Source organism: Tribolium madens, unplaced genomic scaffold (genome assembly GCF_015345945.1).
Source record: "Tribolium madens isolate multiple individuals breed KSU strain unplaced genomic scaffold, Tmad_KSU_1.1 Scaffold_19;HRSCAF=116;Tcas5.2_LG9, whole genome shotgun sequence".
NCBI classification, from domain to species: Eukaryota; Metazoa; Arthropoda; class Insecta; order Coleoptera; family Tenebrionidae; genus Tribolium; species Tribolium madens.
Genome location: NW_025400983.1, coordinates 8,622,188 through 8,634,938, shown reverse-complemented (window position 1 = coordinate 8,634,938; position 12,751 = coordinate 8,622,188). Strand labels below are relative to the sequence as shown.

At 31.1% G+C, this 12,751-nt stretch overlaps 3 protein-coding genes across 9 annotated transcripts in view; 1 reads left to right on the top strand and 2 right to left on the bottom strand.

Annotated features, from left to right (window-relative positions):
* LOC123010768 overlaps positions 1-841 on the bottom strand; it is a 5,936-nt gene extending 5,095 nt beyond the window's left edge. The window contains exon 1 of the mRNA XM_044407876.1: positions 10-841. Coding sequence (XP_044263811.1) covers positions 10-841 — 832 coding nt within the window. The remainder of the gene's footprint in view (positions 1-9) is intronic.
* The window catches only part of LOC123010808 (complexin), a 104,983-nt gene that overhangs the window by 29,064 nt on the left and 63,168 nt on the right, over positions 1-12,751 (top strand). The window lies entirely within an intron of this gene.
* Positions 1,549-4,582, bottom strand: LOC123010742. Its single transcript, XM_044407840.1, has 8 exons — positions 4,100-4,582; positions 3,989-4,049; positions 3,644-3,932; positions 3,346-3,590; positions 3,104-3,273; positions 2,890-3,043; positions 2,704-2,834; positions 1,549-2,608 (listed from the first exon to the last, which is right to left on the bottom strand). Exons 1-8 carry the CDS (start codon positions 4,292-4,294, stop codon positions 2,276-2,278), a joined length of 1,578 nt encoding a protein of 525 aa, XP_044263775.1. The 5' UTR covers positions 4,295-4,582; the 3' UTR covers positions 1,549-2,275.

The window sequence follows — 12,751 nt, the reverse complement described above, 5'->3', positions numbered from 1 at the left end:
AATTCTCATGTATAAGAATAAATTTAATTTTTGCAAACTGAGGCATAAAATTATCAAAATTAACAATTATCATATTACCAGAGTGAAACTTCACATTACACTTATTTACCCATGAAGTCAAAACTGAGTTTTCGSCAACAGATTTTCCATATTGGTTTTCAAAAGCTGCATAATTTTCAGACAACTTAAACGTTTCGGTGTCAGTTGGACCATAATCAAAATTGTCTACAAATCCTTTTTTCGCAAGTACACGATGACAAATTACTAATTGATTTTTTAAGGCCAAAGTGTACGGAGTATTTCGTCTGGAAGCAACGACATTTGCAGTGGATTTAAAGTTTCGATGTTTTGCTTCAAATCTTATTGACGACACATTACTTAAGGGACCTATATAAGTTAACAAACGTGGATAGTGCACCAAAAAGTGATGTTTTGGTTTAAGATTACCAATAAATTGAATGTATAAAGAATGGTGTTCTTCAATTAAGGACTGCAACAATCTTCCATGCTCAAATGAAACACTTTTTTGTTCAACAATTTCAGTAATTTTAAATAAAAGCAAATAAATTTGCCATAATTGGTTGTCATAAGGTACAAGATCTCCTAATATTAAAGATAAATATTTTGTAAAGGTTTTCATTTCTGATGCTGACATTATAATATGTTGCTTAATAATTTGACTTTTTAATATAGCAGGTGGTTTATTTTCAGATATATCGAAATGAAAATATGACAACCGCCTGTTTAAAGTATCTAAGTCAAAAAACTTATCTATATAAATGAAATGATACAATATATAACCCAAATCATATCGACAGACCCCCTCATAAATATCATGCATAACATCTACAGCAACATTGTCAGCTACATGAAAGTACTTAAGTTCGTTCCATATGCAAAATTCCTTGATTCCATAAGAAAAATTTGTATGATCTACGTCGTAATTTTCGCGATTTCTGTTTAAACTAGAATCTTCAATGCACTGTTGCTGACTAGAAATTTTATCAATTCTACAGAATCTGCAATAATGTGTAGAAACAAAACTTTCATTAAATCCTAGCAAAGAATGTACTCCCAAATTATCGCCTAATATTAACGTCAAACAAAAATATACCTGAAGTGGTCCATCGTTTGTATTTATAGTTGTGCCAAATGTTTCAAGTTTTTTTAATTCATGTATTAAATATTTGTAAGTTGAAAAATTTCCAAAAGATTTTCGTTCATCCGCAAAATTAAGTTGAACAAGAAAAATATTTTCCAAACGCGAAGAAAATTCGGGAGGTATACAGGCTAAGCTAAAATATATTGCACCAATTTTGTGTACGCCAGCATGTGAACCTAAAGGGTTCCCCACTTCGAAATCGTCGAAATAAAGTAATATAGGAAAAACTAGTTTATTTTYAAAATTTGATTTAATTCGGAGCCATAAATCGCTTTGTATAAGATTATAAATTATATTAGTTTGACTCTGAYGTAATTCTAAACTATAAGAATAAATTGTTTCGTATACGTCCGGAATCTCTAAAAAGGCTTTTAAAGTTTTTTCTATTCAAACGTAACATGCATGACATTCTGTTGATTCTAATATACTCTTATTATTATTTCTAACACTGCTTCTCTTTTCACCAATTTTAACTTTTTCTACAGGAATGTAAGCATTGTTATCTTGAAAATATTTAATACGGAGATGTTCGGTTTCTAAATTTTTGAAAGGATATTTTAAACATGAAATTATTTGTCGCTCCACATCTTTTAACATTGATTTATTTTCTTCTTGGGCACTATTAATTAACCGTTCCAAATATTGCAGGGGTAACAGATATAATTCATTAACATCTTTTATAATATTTTGTATTGTATTTGTAGTTATAGAATAATCGCTATAAAGTTTTGAAACAAAATGTATCACTGAATCTCTTAACAAAGAATCAAAAGTTTGTGCTGAAAAGTCAAAATCGGGAGGCACTAAACTTGAATCTTTGGTCCCCCTAATGGAAGTGTCGTTATTAGGTGGCACATTAAAACTAGCAGTAACTACATTTGTTGTTGTTTCTAAATCTTCTGGGTGTTTATGACGTAAATGTTTTTTAAAAGAAAATATAGTATGAAAGGTCCGGAAACAATTACTATTTTGTTTACAAGTAAATTTGTCGACATATTTATGCCTCAGTTTAATATGCAAGGTAAAATTATTGAGCTTTAAAGTCTTAAAACTGCAAAGAGGACAAATGATCATATTTTTATATCAAACATATTTTTAAAAGTTCATACAAAATTAYAAAGAAAGGCTATTTGCGAGGGTCATTACGTAAGGTATTTGCTTGTCCCATTGTGTTGAAACCCCAAAAATTACTTTTTGGATAAGTAAATAAATATGTTCTGCTTCAGGGGGGTATTCCGCACACAGTACATGAAATGTCTTAAATAATAAATCAAAACATTGCAAGGTTGTACTTGCTTTGTAGATGTAGGCGTCGATAATCAGATAGCTCTCTGTTACTTCCGATACTGTTGGCCCCACAACAATCATATATGGTTGGATAGTTCTACTGAGAGCCTTGAAGYGATGACTTCTTTCGGTGATAAAATTTTCTATTTCTCCAGAAATCTGAAACATAMATTTCAAACATTCTATTACAAAATTCATCTAAATGTTTTTTGATACATTAGATAAGTATGTTATGATATATGTATAAAACTGACCTTAACATGATTAATAATACTTTCTTGGCATTCCAATATGCTCGGCTTCCAGTGACTATTCTTAACTCTTGATCTTCCTTTTGGAGGAAACAACACGGGCAAAGCTGCAATTTGGACGGCACACTTACCATCTAAAAAAGAAATTGTTTTAGTAAACTTATGATAAAATAAATACATATAATTTACCCTCTGATAATTTTTCATTTTTTAATTGTGCCATTATAATTTCATCTGGCTTATTTATATTTGGACATTCTAACAGTTTGTTGTAAAATAATTCCCACTTTAAATACATTTTGGTTGCAGCATTAGGAAACATTTTTTTAAAATCCGTATCAATCTAAAATTTTTAGGTTAGAAAATATATTTTTAGGTTACCCACTTGTAATAAAATACATACTAGTACGGTAGCTACTTGATGTTTTAAAATTGGCCATTCGCTTAAAAACTGATCAACAGTTTTTACCGTGCTATTACGACGCATATAAAATGAATTATCCCAGTGCAATAATACAGTATCAAAAGGTTCATTCCAATGTTTTAACCATTTGGCACTGGCATCCATATCGTCTTAAAAATTTATTAAAAATAAAATGTATACCTAGATAAGTGTATATGAGTATAATATGTGATTTTGCTTACCCGTAACAGGATTATTAGACAACTCATTATCGGTTTCCAAATTTTCTTTATAATCTTTGGTAATATTGTACAGTCTTTTTAAATTTCTATATTTATCCACAAGTTTCCCTTTCGCATTCACAGGTTTTTTTTTAGATGGCCCTGCTCCACTACAACGTGGAATGTAATACGTTCCAGTATGTTCACATTTAAAAAGATCACAAATTTTGTTAGACAGATTTTCAAAATCCTCCGCAGTTAATTTTCTAAAATTGTAATTATGTAGTGTTTTAATAAACACTTAAGCCATATTTCGCACCCGTTCCTAGCTTCAGCCATTGCGCTGTTAATAATCAAATTCACTAGCATGTTCCTAGTTTTTGTTGTCAATGTTTTTGTTTTCGAATAAGTTTCTAAAACAAAACGGCCGGCATTTGTCGCATTCAAAAATTGCTGCAAGTCCAAGTCATATGACATCCTGCAAGCCCTATTTAAATTTTCTTCACCTAAAAACGCAAAAGAGCGAGAGCAGGCCTGCTTATAATATTCCTGCCCAGTTATAAGACAAGCTTCATCTGTCGTACTACAGGAAGGCGTATCCTTGCTTACTATAATAATTTTTTGAAAATACAATGCTGAGTTATACCAAAAAAATAGCGGTTACCTGTACATGTTTCATTAACAGTGCCCTCAAAGTTACCGATTAGTAAAACCGGTTCAGATGTCTGAAAGCTAAAATTAGGTAAAAATGTTCAAGTATCTATGTAATTTTTACCGAGGGTGAACAATGTTCCGTTACTATAGGTGAAGAGACTGACGAAAGCGTTAACGTCTCTGGTGTTATTGGATCGTTTTGAATAAAACATTCCGTTTTAAACACTTTTAATTTATTTAAAAATTTTATTCTTGGTCCGATAGTGGGAATTAATTCTTTTAAACTGTTCTCTGTTAGGGATTTTAATGCCTCCATATCTATCTCTTCTTCTAAATTTAAAAATATACTTTAATAATAATGGACCACATTTAGACAAAGATGCAAAAACACAAAAGTCGGAAAAATATAAACTTACTCTCGAAAGTTGGGATATATTTTTCGAACCCCCACTCGGTAATTAATTTGCTCACTTCATCCATTATATTATTTATTTATTGGACACAAAACCTAAGAAAAATTTCTTAAGCTATTTCTCACATAGCAATTAAAAACTATACTATTTWWAAAAAAAATATGTGTGTTATTAGTATAATATTAAAACAAATATCAACACTTTCGATTGTTTTTTACGTAGAAAGGRAAGCCATAACTAACGGTTTTATTATGATTTTAGAACAGAAAACGTGTAGGTATACTTATTATTATTATTGATTTATAAGATTGGCGTTCAAAAATCAGTAAAAACATTCTTAAAAGACAAATAAACCTACCTGATACATAGAAATATTTAATTAATCACTTACCTACTTATCAATCAGCACTTCAAACTACGGCTCCAACGTGCGAGGTGCAAATGTGCTACTGGATGGAGACACACCGAGTCAAACACATTAACACTTGAATTAATGCACACACATATTGAAAAGAAACCACAAGTTTTTAATTTAAAAAATGTATAGTGTTATCCGAATAAATGGAACTTTGATTTAAAAACAATTTTTGTTTAAAAACAACAACTAACGGTTTCATTCAGAAACTTTTATTTGTTCGTGGAAGTAACTTATAAGTGTGAAAATAAATAAAATTCTTTTTCATGAAACAAATTTCGGTATTAATGCGTAATTGTAATTGAGTCAAAATAAATAGTTGTAACACTTTTTGTTACTTGGAACAAATATTTCCAGATGCTTAAAGTAAATTACATTTGTTTAGCCGAAATAAATATCATTTTGATTAAAAGAATAAAATTCAAAAAAGCAAAATTGTTTGTTCTAGCATTTGCTTTTTTCTCAGTGTGTTTTATTGTCATTTACAATTTGGACCATATTTTAACATTTAAACAAAGACAAATAATTAAACATCACGGTGAAAATAATTTGAAATTCCAGACTAAAAACGAGATTTTTGGTGCTCTTTATTTAACATCATATTGATTCAGTTATTTCGTTGCTGCAACTACGATGGTAGTCACTCGAGTCAGTGAACAAAAAAGGTGATATTAAGTTACATTATTATTTGCAACAAAATGAGAAAATAAGAAGTACTCGTAACAAGTTTAGGTTTTATAATTTTTTTCTTGACGCCTAGAATATTTTTTTGTATAAAAGACATAGTTGTTTTAAAACTTTTTTCTGTCATAAACATTTAATAACTGACAATTAATAATAACATTTAAAAACTGACACATTCATTTTTATAAAGATTTTGTTAGCTGTTTTATATTCATGTTTGTCGTCAATACACTTTGAAAGTTTAATACAAATTCGAAAAAGTTGGTTAAATACAGGGCGATTCATTTATAATAAAGACCTTAACCGATTTTCAAACGCAACCTGAAATACATCCTCACAGATAACTTGGCTTTTGTTGTGTATGAAAAGTTTAGTTTCATAAATTTGAATCAAAGTAGTTGTTAATAGGTCATTCATTAAATTTGACAGTGTCAAATTAAATTCAAAATATGTATATAAACGAAAAGAAACTGACATGATCTTGATACATAGAGGATGCCATAAAAATGTTGTCATTGAATCTGTGCCGTTAAAGGTACTGGACAACAATTTTCAAAAACTTTCAAAGTTATCACAGGTATCAAGTGAGGACCACGTTAAAAGCAAAAAGTATGAATTTTGAATGAATGATGTTCACGGCAATGAATGACCATGGTCACACAAATCGCTGTCAGGCATCTATCAGCTTTGATAGATTTCTTTTTATGCAGGGTGTCTTAGTTACGAGTTTTTAAGTTAATACTTATGTCGTTTATAAATTAAATGCAATAACATTTTATAATTCGAACTTTAGAAAGATTTAGGTTGCAGAAATCAGGGTAAAAACCGTTTCAAAATTGTTTTTTTATGCAGAATGTTCCAATTTATGAAATAGTTTTTTGAGTCTGTATTTATTTGGCTTTTCTAAACTATTTTTTTGGAACACTAATACCTTATACTGTTTCTATGTGCATTTAAGCTTACCTCTTATGTTGCCGTTAAAATTCGCTTTATTTATAAAGTACGTTGTCCATAGCAACGTATCTTATGTGTCTATAAAATACGCTGATGCATATTTTCTGTCAATTATGACATACTTTTTCATGATAATTTCTGAATTTAGTAAAATTTTTGATTCAATATTAGGTTTGCAAAATATGTTGAAGACAAGATGGGTTTTATAGTTTAAAAAAAATCGCCTATTAAATTACATTAAACTACGACCTCGATTTTTAAACTGTCTATAAAACTTTAGTTGTCTTAATAGCTATTACAGTTGGAGACAAAATACTTTGGTCGTCAGTTTTCTGACACTTTAATGTAAGTCAAGTTTTAACGTTAAAATGAATGACTATTTCAAATTAATGACAGCTATTATACTTTCCTATCAAAAATATATACATACAACTTGTCAACTATGATTGACAGAAGCTAAAAATAAGGTTAACAGTCCTGAAGCATGCTTTACAATTTAATGTCACTCAAGTGACATTGACGACCAAAGTATTTTGTCTCCAACTGTACACATACACAACAGAGAAATAGACCCAGAAATTTTATTCAAAATAAAGTTTAATTAAGATATACCACACCTGTTTTGTTTGTGAGTGTAAAGACGTGGGTTGCGGTTAAAATTTATAGCAAATATTTGCCTTTGATAAAAATTCTCGACAGCCCAATCGTTTGATGAATGATTGTCAAGATCTTCCCAGGAGAATTATTACATCATAATTTTTTTAGGAACATTTGAATTTGCACGGATGTGCAATTTTCTCGCCTGAAATATTAAAAATCTTCAAATGCCGTCAAAGTTTGAAAAAAGTTGTATCAAGTTTGTATTTGAACGTTTACTAATTAACTGGATTTGCTGGGATTTAAATTGTTTGAAGTGTTTAAATTGCAATACACAACGGTGACCTAATAGAACAGTTCCAAAGATACAATAATGTTTCGTGTTTTAATAAATTATTTATTACAGTTTGTTGCCAAAGCAACTGTTGCTATAGCAACTAGTCGGAAACGTGGTAAAATAATGGGATAAGTTTAAAATCATGGTTGTAGATTGTTAGGTATTGACCGGTTTTGTTTTTCCCAACGCGCTCTTTGTAGATGAAAGCATTTTAATTAAAAAAAGTTGTTTCGGCGATGTAGAGGCTTTATTGTTTGTTTATGTCGTTTAAAAAACCACTTTGTAATAGAAATGTTTTACTCTTGGTAATATAAAAATAACGAGAATCAGTTTCGTTTAATAAAGACCAATCAAACTTACGAGAGCGTCTTAATTAATTATGCCTTAATCGTCGGCATGACGTCTTTATGGCATTACAAATGAGCCCTCTCGGATGAAATATCCTTTCTTCCAACAAGTTTACAATTAGTCAGGCGTAAAATGCAAGGTAGCAATAAATACGCGCGACAGCAACGTCAACATGGCGTCCGTTATATCGTCACGCGCCATCTTACTGACTCTATAAGCCCTCCAACTCAAACAAAACTCTTCCCCCGACCACTTGATCCTCGTGAATTGTTGCGGGAAAATGCTAATTTGGTATCAACATTACACACAACATAAGTCTGACGTTTCCAAGATGCACGATTTAATGGCGGACCTAAATGCAGCCTCTCGCTTAAATTATTCAACAGGGACTAATGCGTCTTAAGACCGAACCACCGACGATTAGTACGGGGGTTCGCATCAGATGGCCGGAAAGTATTTTAGGTGGTACTAGACCCGGACTCGGATGACAAAAAGGAATTGCAAACTCCTTTTCAATTAAACTTTGAAGAGGGAGTTGAGTTACTGTCCTCTCGAAGCGAGTCTATAACTGGGAAAAAAAGGAAAATCTCAATTTCCGTTTTATTTTGGAATTATCATTCCTCGCGATAAAGGACGCGAACAAATTAATTTATAATAATAATAAAATAAAAATTCGCCGGCAACTTCCTGTTATTGACAGAGTTATTAAAGTTTGATTAGGCCTCTTTTTAAAATTAATAGAAAGTTTGCATGCCGGATGAGAGTTCCGTGTTCTGCGTTTTAAATTTTAAATAGAGATTGCAAAAAAACACTAAAGATTAATCTAATCGACATTTATTCTGAAGCGGGCTTAAAAGTTTTACGATCTATTTTGCTCAACAAATATCTGTACTTAAATCGTGTAGATTATTTAGAGCTTTTCTTCATAAGTGAAGCTTTTTGTCATACAAACGCTTTGAAATGCAGGATTTTCCGTAAATGGAAATTATAAAGGTATTTAAGACTGTCACATACAATATATTTATGTACATGAAAAAGTTTTACAATCGGCTAAAGCTTTGTAGTTATCAAGAATAATTATCTGGACACAAAGCGGATCGTATTTTTTGATTTTATTTTTATCGGAAGCTTATTCTATCAACTGACGATTTAATATCTATTTTTATTTTGTACTCAATGTTAAAGAGTGCTTTTGTCAACTAATTTCAGTGGATAAAGTATTATTTTATCGTCTAGTGAAACAAAGTAATTTTTATCTACTGTTTATATTCAAGAAATTCTAGTAGGTAAAAAAGTCCACTCGTGACTTCGACACTCGTAAACTTAACCGTTTCACTCGTAGATAAACAATTTATTTTGTTTATCTTGTCTTGTATAATAAATAACTATAAATCGATGCTTGTAACAGAAAGTAAATTTTATCATAAATTTTGTATTACAATCATGAACATGTTCAGTATAGTCGCAGTGGAAAATTTAGCAGAAGAATTAAAATTTGGATTTGTTGCTGTAGCAACGATTAATATTTATAATCAAATGGGAAGTTCCATATTTAATTTAGTGTAAATAATAAAACACGCTGAAAAATTTTACGTTTTTATTTAGAGTACGTTTTTCTAAGAAGTACACACCAATATAATGGCCCAGTAACACATTTAAGACCAAATTTGTAACGCGCATGCTTGACGTAGAGGTTGCATGTCATCAGTAGCGTAGTTTAATTTTCCTTACACTTACCCAAACCAAACGAAAAAACGTCCATTAGCAAGCATAAATCAAATTTTGGTAAGTACAAACAATTATTTTTTAATATTTCAAGCTTTTATTTGGTACGTAAAGAATGTGATGCAAAATTATTATGAACATTGTTAAATCTTTTATTTTACTGGTATTATTCAAAATTAAAATGTTCAATAATTAATAACAAATGTACCATGGTTGGCTAAAAAAAATCATACACAGATGACGAACAACAGATCCGAAAATTATAAATTTGAGTTGTGTAAACATCGCTCTTTTTAAAAAAGGTTATGGATGGATAGGCTTGATAGGATGGACTCAGATTTGAATCTGCTGAACATCACCATCAGCAACAATTGCCCGTATCGAAATTCCGTCTCTTAAATTTCGTGCTATAGTCTGTTTTTGAGTTTCAGTTAAATCCATTTTATGGTATTGACTGGCACTGCAGACTTTGATTTACAATATTAAAATTTTGGCCGTACGAGTTTTTTATCTCCACCACGTATGTTACGCCACTGGCAAGCGATTTAAGCTCCCTTCTCTAAAAGTTCGCGCAGATTCTCGATCCCACCCATGTACCTCTTAGAAAAACGGACTGTACGTACTTGCTGAGGCGAAAAACATAAAGCACATCTTATATAAATGTAGTAGAGAGTTTACCTTTACAGTGAATAATTTTAATTAATATTAATTGCAAATTTTGCTTCTATTGGAAATGTACAATTGCGGCCACGAAATTTTGGACATCAAATACAGGGTGCGCCAGAACTCGCGCCCAAGAGAAAAATGTCAAGTGCCGGCGGCACTAGGTCGCCAAAAAGTGCAGCCGAAGAAGTAACTTTTGCTTGCATAAGAAAGTTATTAGACTCTTAAATCCACCAATTCCAGAAGGGCACCTCAAAGTGTGATTGAAAAATTATATCGGTTGCTAGGTTACGAAAATAATACCAATTTGGCCAGAATTTTAAAAAATAGCTGGTCTACTGTAATTTTGCGTTTGACATTTATCGTGATGGGGGTGACGTAACCTGTTAGTTTCCAGTATTTTTCTCGCTGAAGAGGTTGTACACGAGTATAATGAGACAGAATCGTTAATTATTATCAACAATTATCAAAAATTATTTTGAAACATTCGGGAAACTCCTGATGAACCGACTTCTCTAAAACTTCTTCACAGGTATTGTTCCTTCTCAACTTTTTCTTCGATCTGATACAGATTAACAAACCGATAAATGAATTTTAGAGCTTGAAAACACTAGTTTTAGTAATGCACTAGCATTATCCTTATGAAACAAAGAAGCAAGTGAGAGTGAGAGACCAGAAAAACATGAAAAGTACGCAAGTTTCTTTATTTACTTTAATGCAAAATTAACAGAAAAATGTACTTTTTACAAAGTGAGTCACGTTATGTTGAAATTAGTTGATATTATTGACAAACCACATGATTCCCCAGAAGACCAGCCCACAAATTCACCAAAAAGCGTTGCTGAAATGCCCTCGAAATTAAAACATTAGCAAAAATGCTAATTTTTCGTACTAAATACAAACATCGCAACATTCTTCTAGATTTTTTAATGAAAAAGCAGCCAAGGGGTTATAGTAAGCTCATGTGAGTGGAAGAAAACAACAATAAATTGTTGTTAAAATTTTGAGGTTAGAATTTCTACTGGCCAAGAATGCCTAAATACGAGAGTAAAACTACAATTTTGATATTAAAATTAGTAACCTGTTTTATTTAAGCACAATTTCTTATAAAAAGAACATTTTTCTGTTAATTTTGCATTAAAGTAAATAAAGAAACTTGAGTACTTCATGTCTTTCTGGTCTCTCAGTCTCACTAACGTCTGGGAACAGCGATAACCGTGGTGTCACCTTGAAAGAATAGGGGGTTGGTCTAGCGTCTGTGYCCGGCGATCACAATTGCTTCTTTWTTTCAAAAGGATAATGCATTAGTTTTCAAGCTCTAAAATTCAATATCGGCTTGTTAAYCCGTATAAGATCGAAGAAAAAGTTCACAAGGAGCAACACCTGTGAAGAAGTTTTAGAGAAGTCGGTTCATCGGACCAGAATGTTTGGAAATCGAGTTTTCAAAATAATTTTTGATAATTGTTGATAATAATTAACGATTCTGTCTCATTATACTTGTGTACAACCTCTTCACCGAGAAATATTCGAGAAAAATACTGAAAACTAGCAGATTAAGTCACTCACATGACAGTTGACAGAAAATTAATAAATTAAATGTGAAAATTATAGTAGACCAGCTATTTGGTAAAGTTCTGGGCAAATGGTATTATTTTTGTAACCTAGCAACGGATATAATTTTTCAATCACACATTGAAGTGCGCTTCTGGGATTGGTGGATTTAAGAGTCGAATAACTTTCTTATGCAAGCAAAAATTACTTCTTCGGCTGCACTTTTTGGCGATCTATTGCCGCTGGCACTTGACATTTTCCTCTGGGGCGCGAGTTCTGGCGCACCCTGTATATGTCAATTCAAAAAATGTCAATGTAGGCTACGCTTTGTTCTCATTATGATTGACATTTGAAGCTGAAATTTGAAAGTTTTAGTTAAAAATTTATTTTTGACGTACAATTTTCGATACAATAATGCACGTTTTTTATACAGTTAAATAAATTATTTTGGTTTGTTGTTATTTTTTCTCTAGCTGTCAGGTTAAAACTTAAAAAAATCGAAAGTTAGGTTAGTTGCCAGTTAAGGTCAGTTTTACATTTTTTGTTAATCGAATGACAAATCGTAAAATTCTGTATCCGCAACTGTATAATGCCTTTATAAAAATTATATTATCTTTTTGTTGCATCCACCACTTTTATTAAAATATAGAAAAAATAGATAATTATGAGATAAGTTTGTTTTATTATTTTATTGACAGTGTTTAATAAAGGAGGCAGCGTTTGTTACAAATACTCGTATTTCGGGAGAATTTGAATTAAAAAACAATACGAGTATTACAAAATTTTGCGTAGTTTGCTACTCCGAGAACTAAGGAAAGTAAGTGAAAAAGAAAGCAAATGTTTAAGAAAAAAAATACAGTATAAATCAATTGATTTTTCTATACAGGTGTCCGGAAAAAACATTGACAAATTTTAGGAAGTGATTCTTTAGATCAATATAAAAAAAGGTTCTCTGGACCTACAGTATGTCTCCGGATTGAGTTTACAAGAGGAAAAAAAATTATCTTTGATTTTACGCCAAAACTGCAAAGGAAAAAGTTTTTGCTTTACTTAAAACTAGCAAATCTGTAATTAAAACTTCATTAT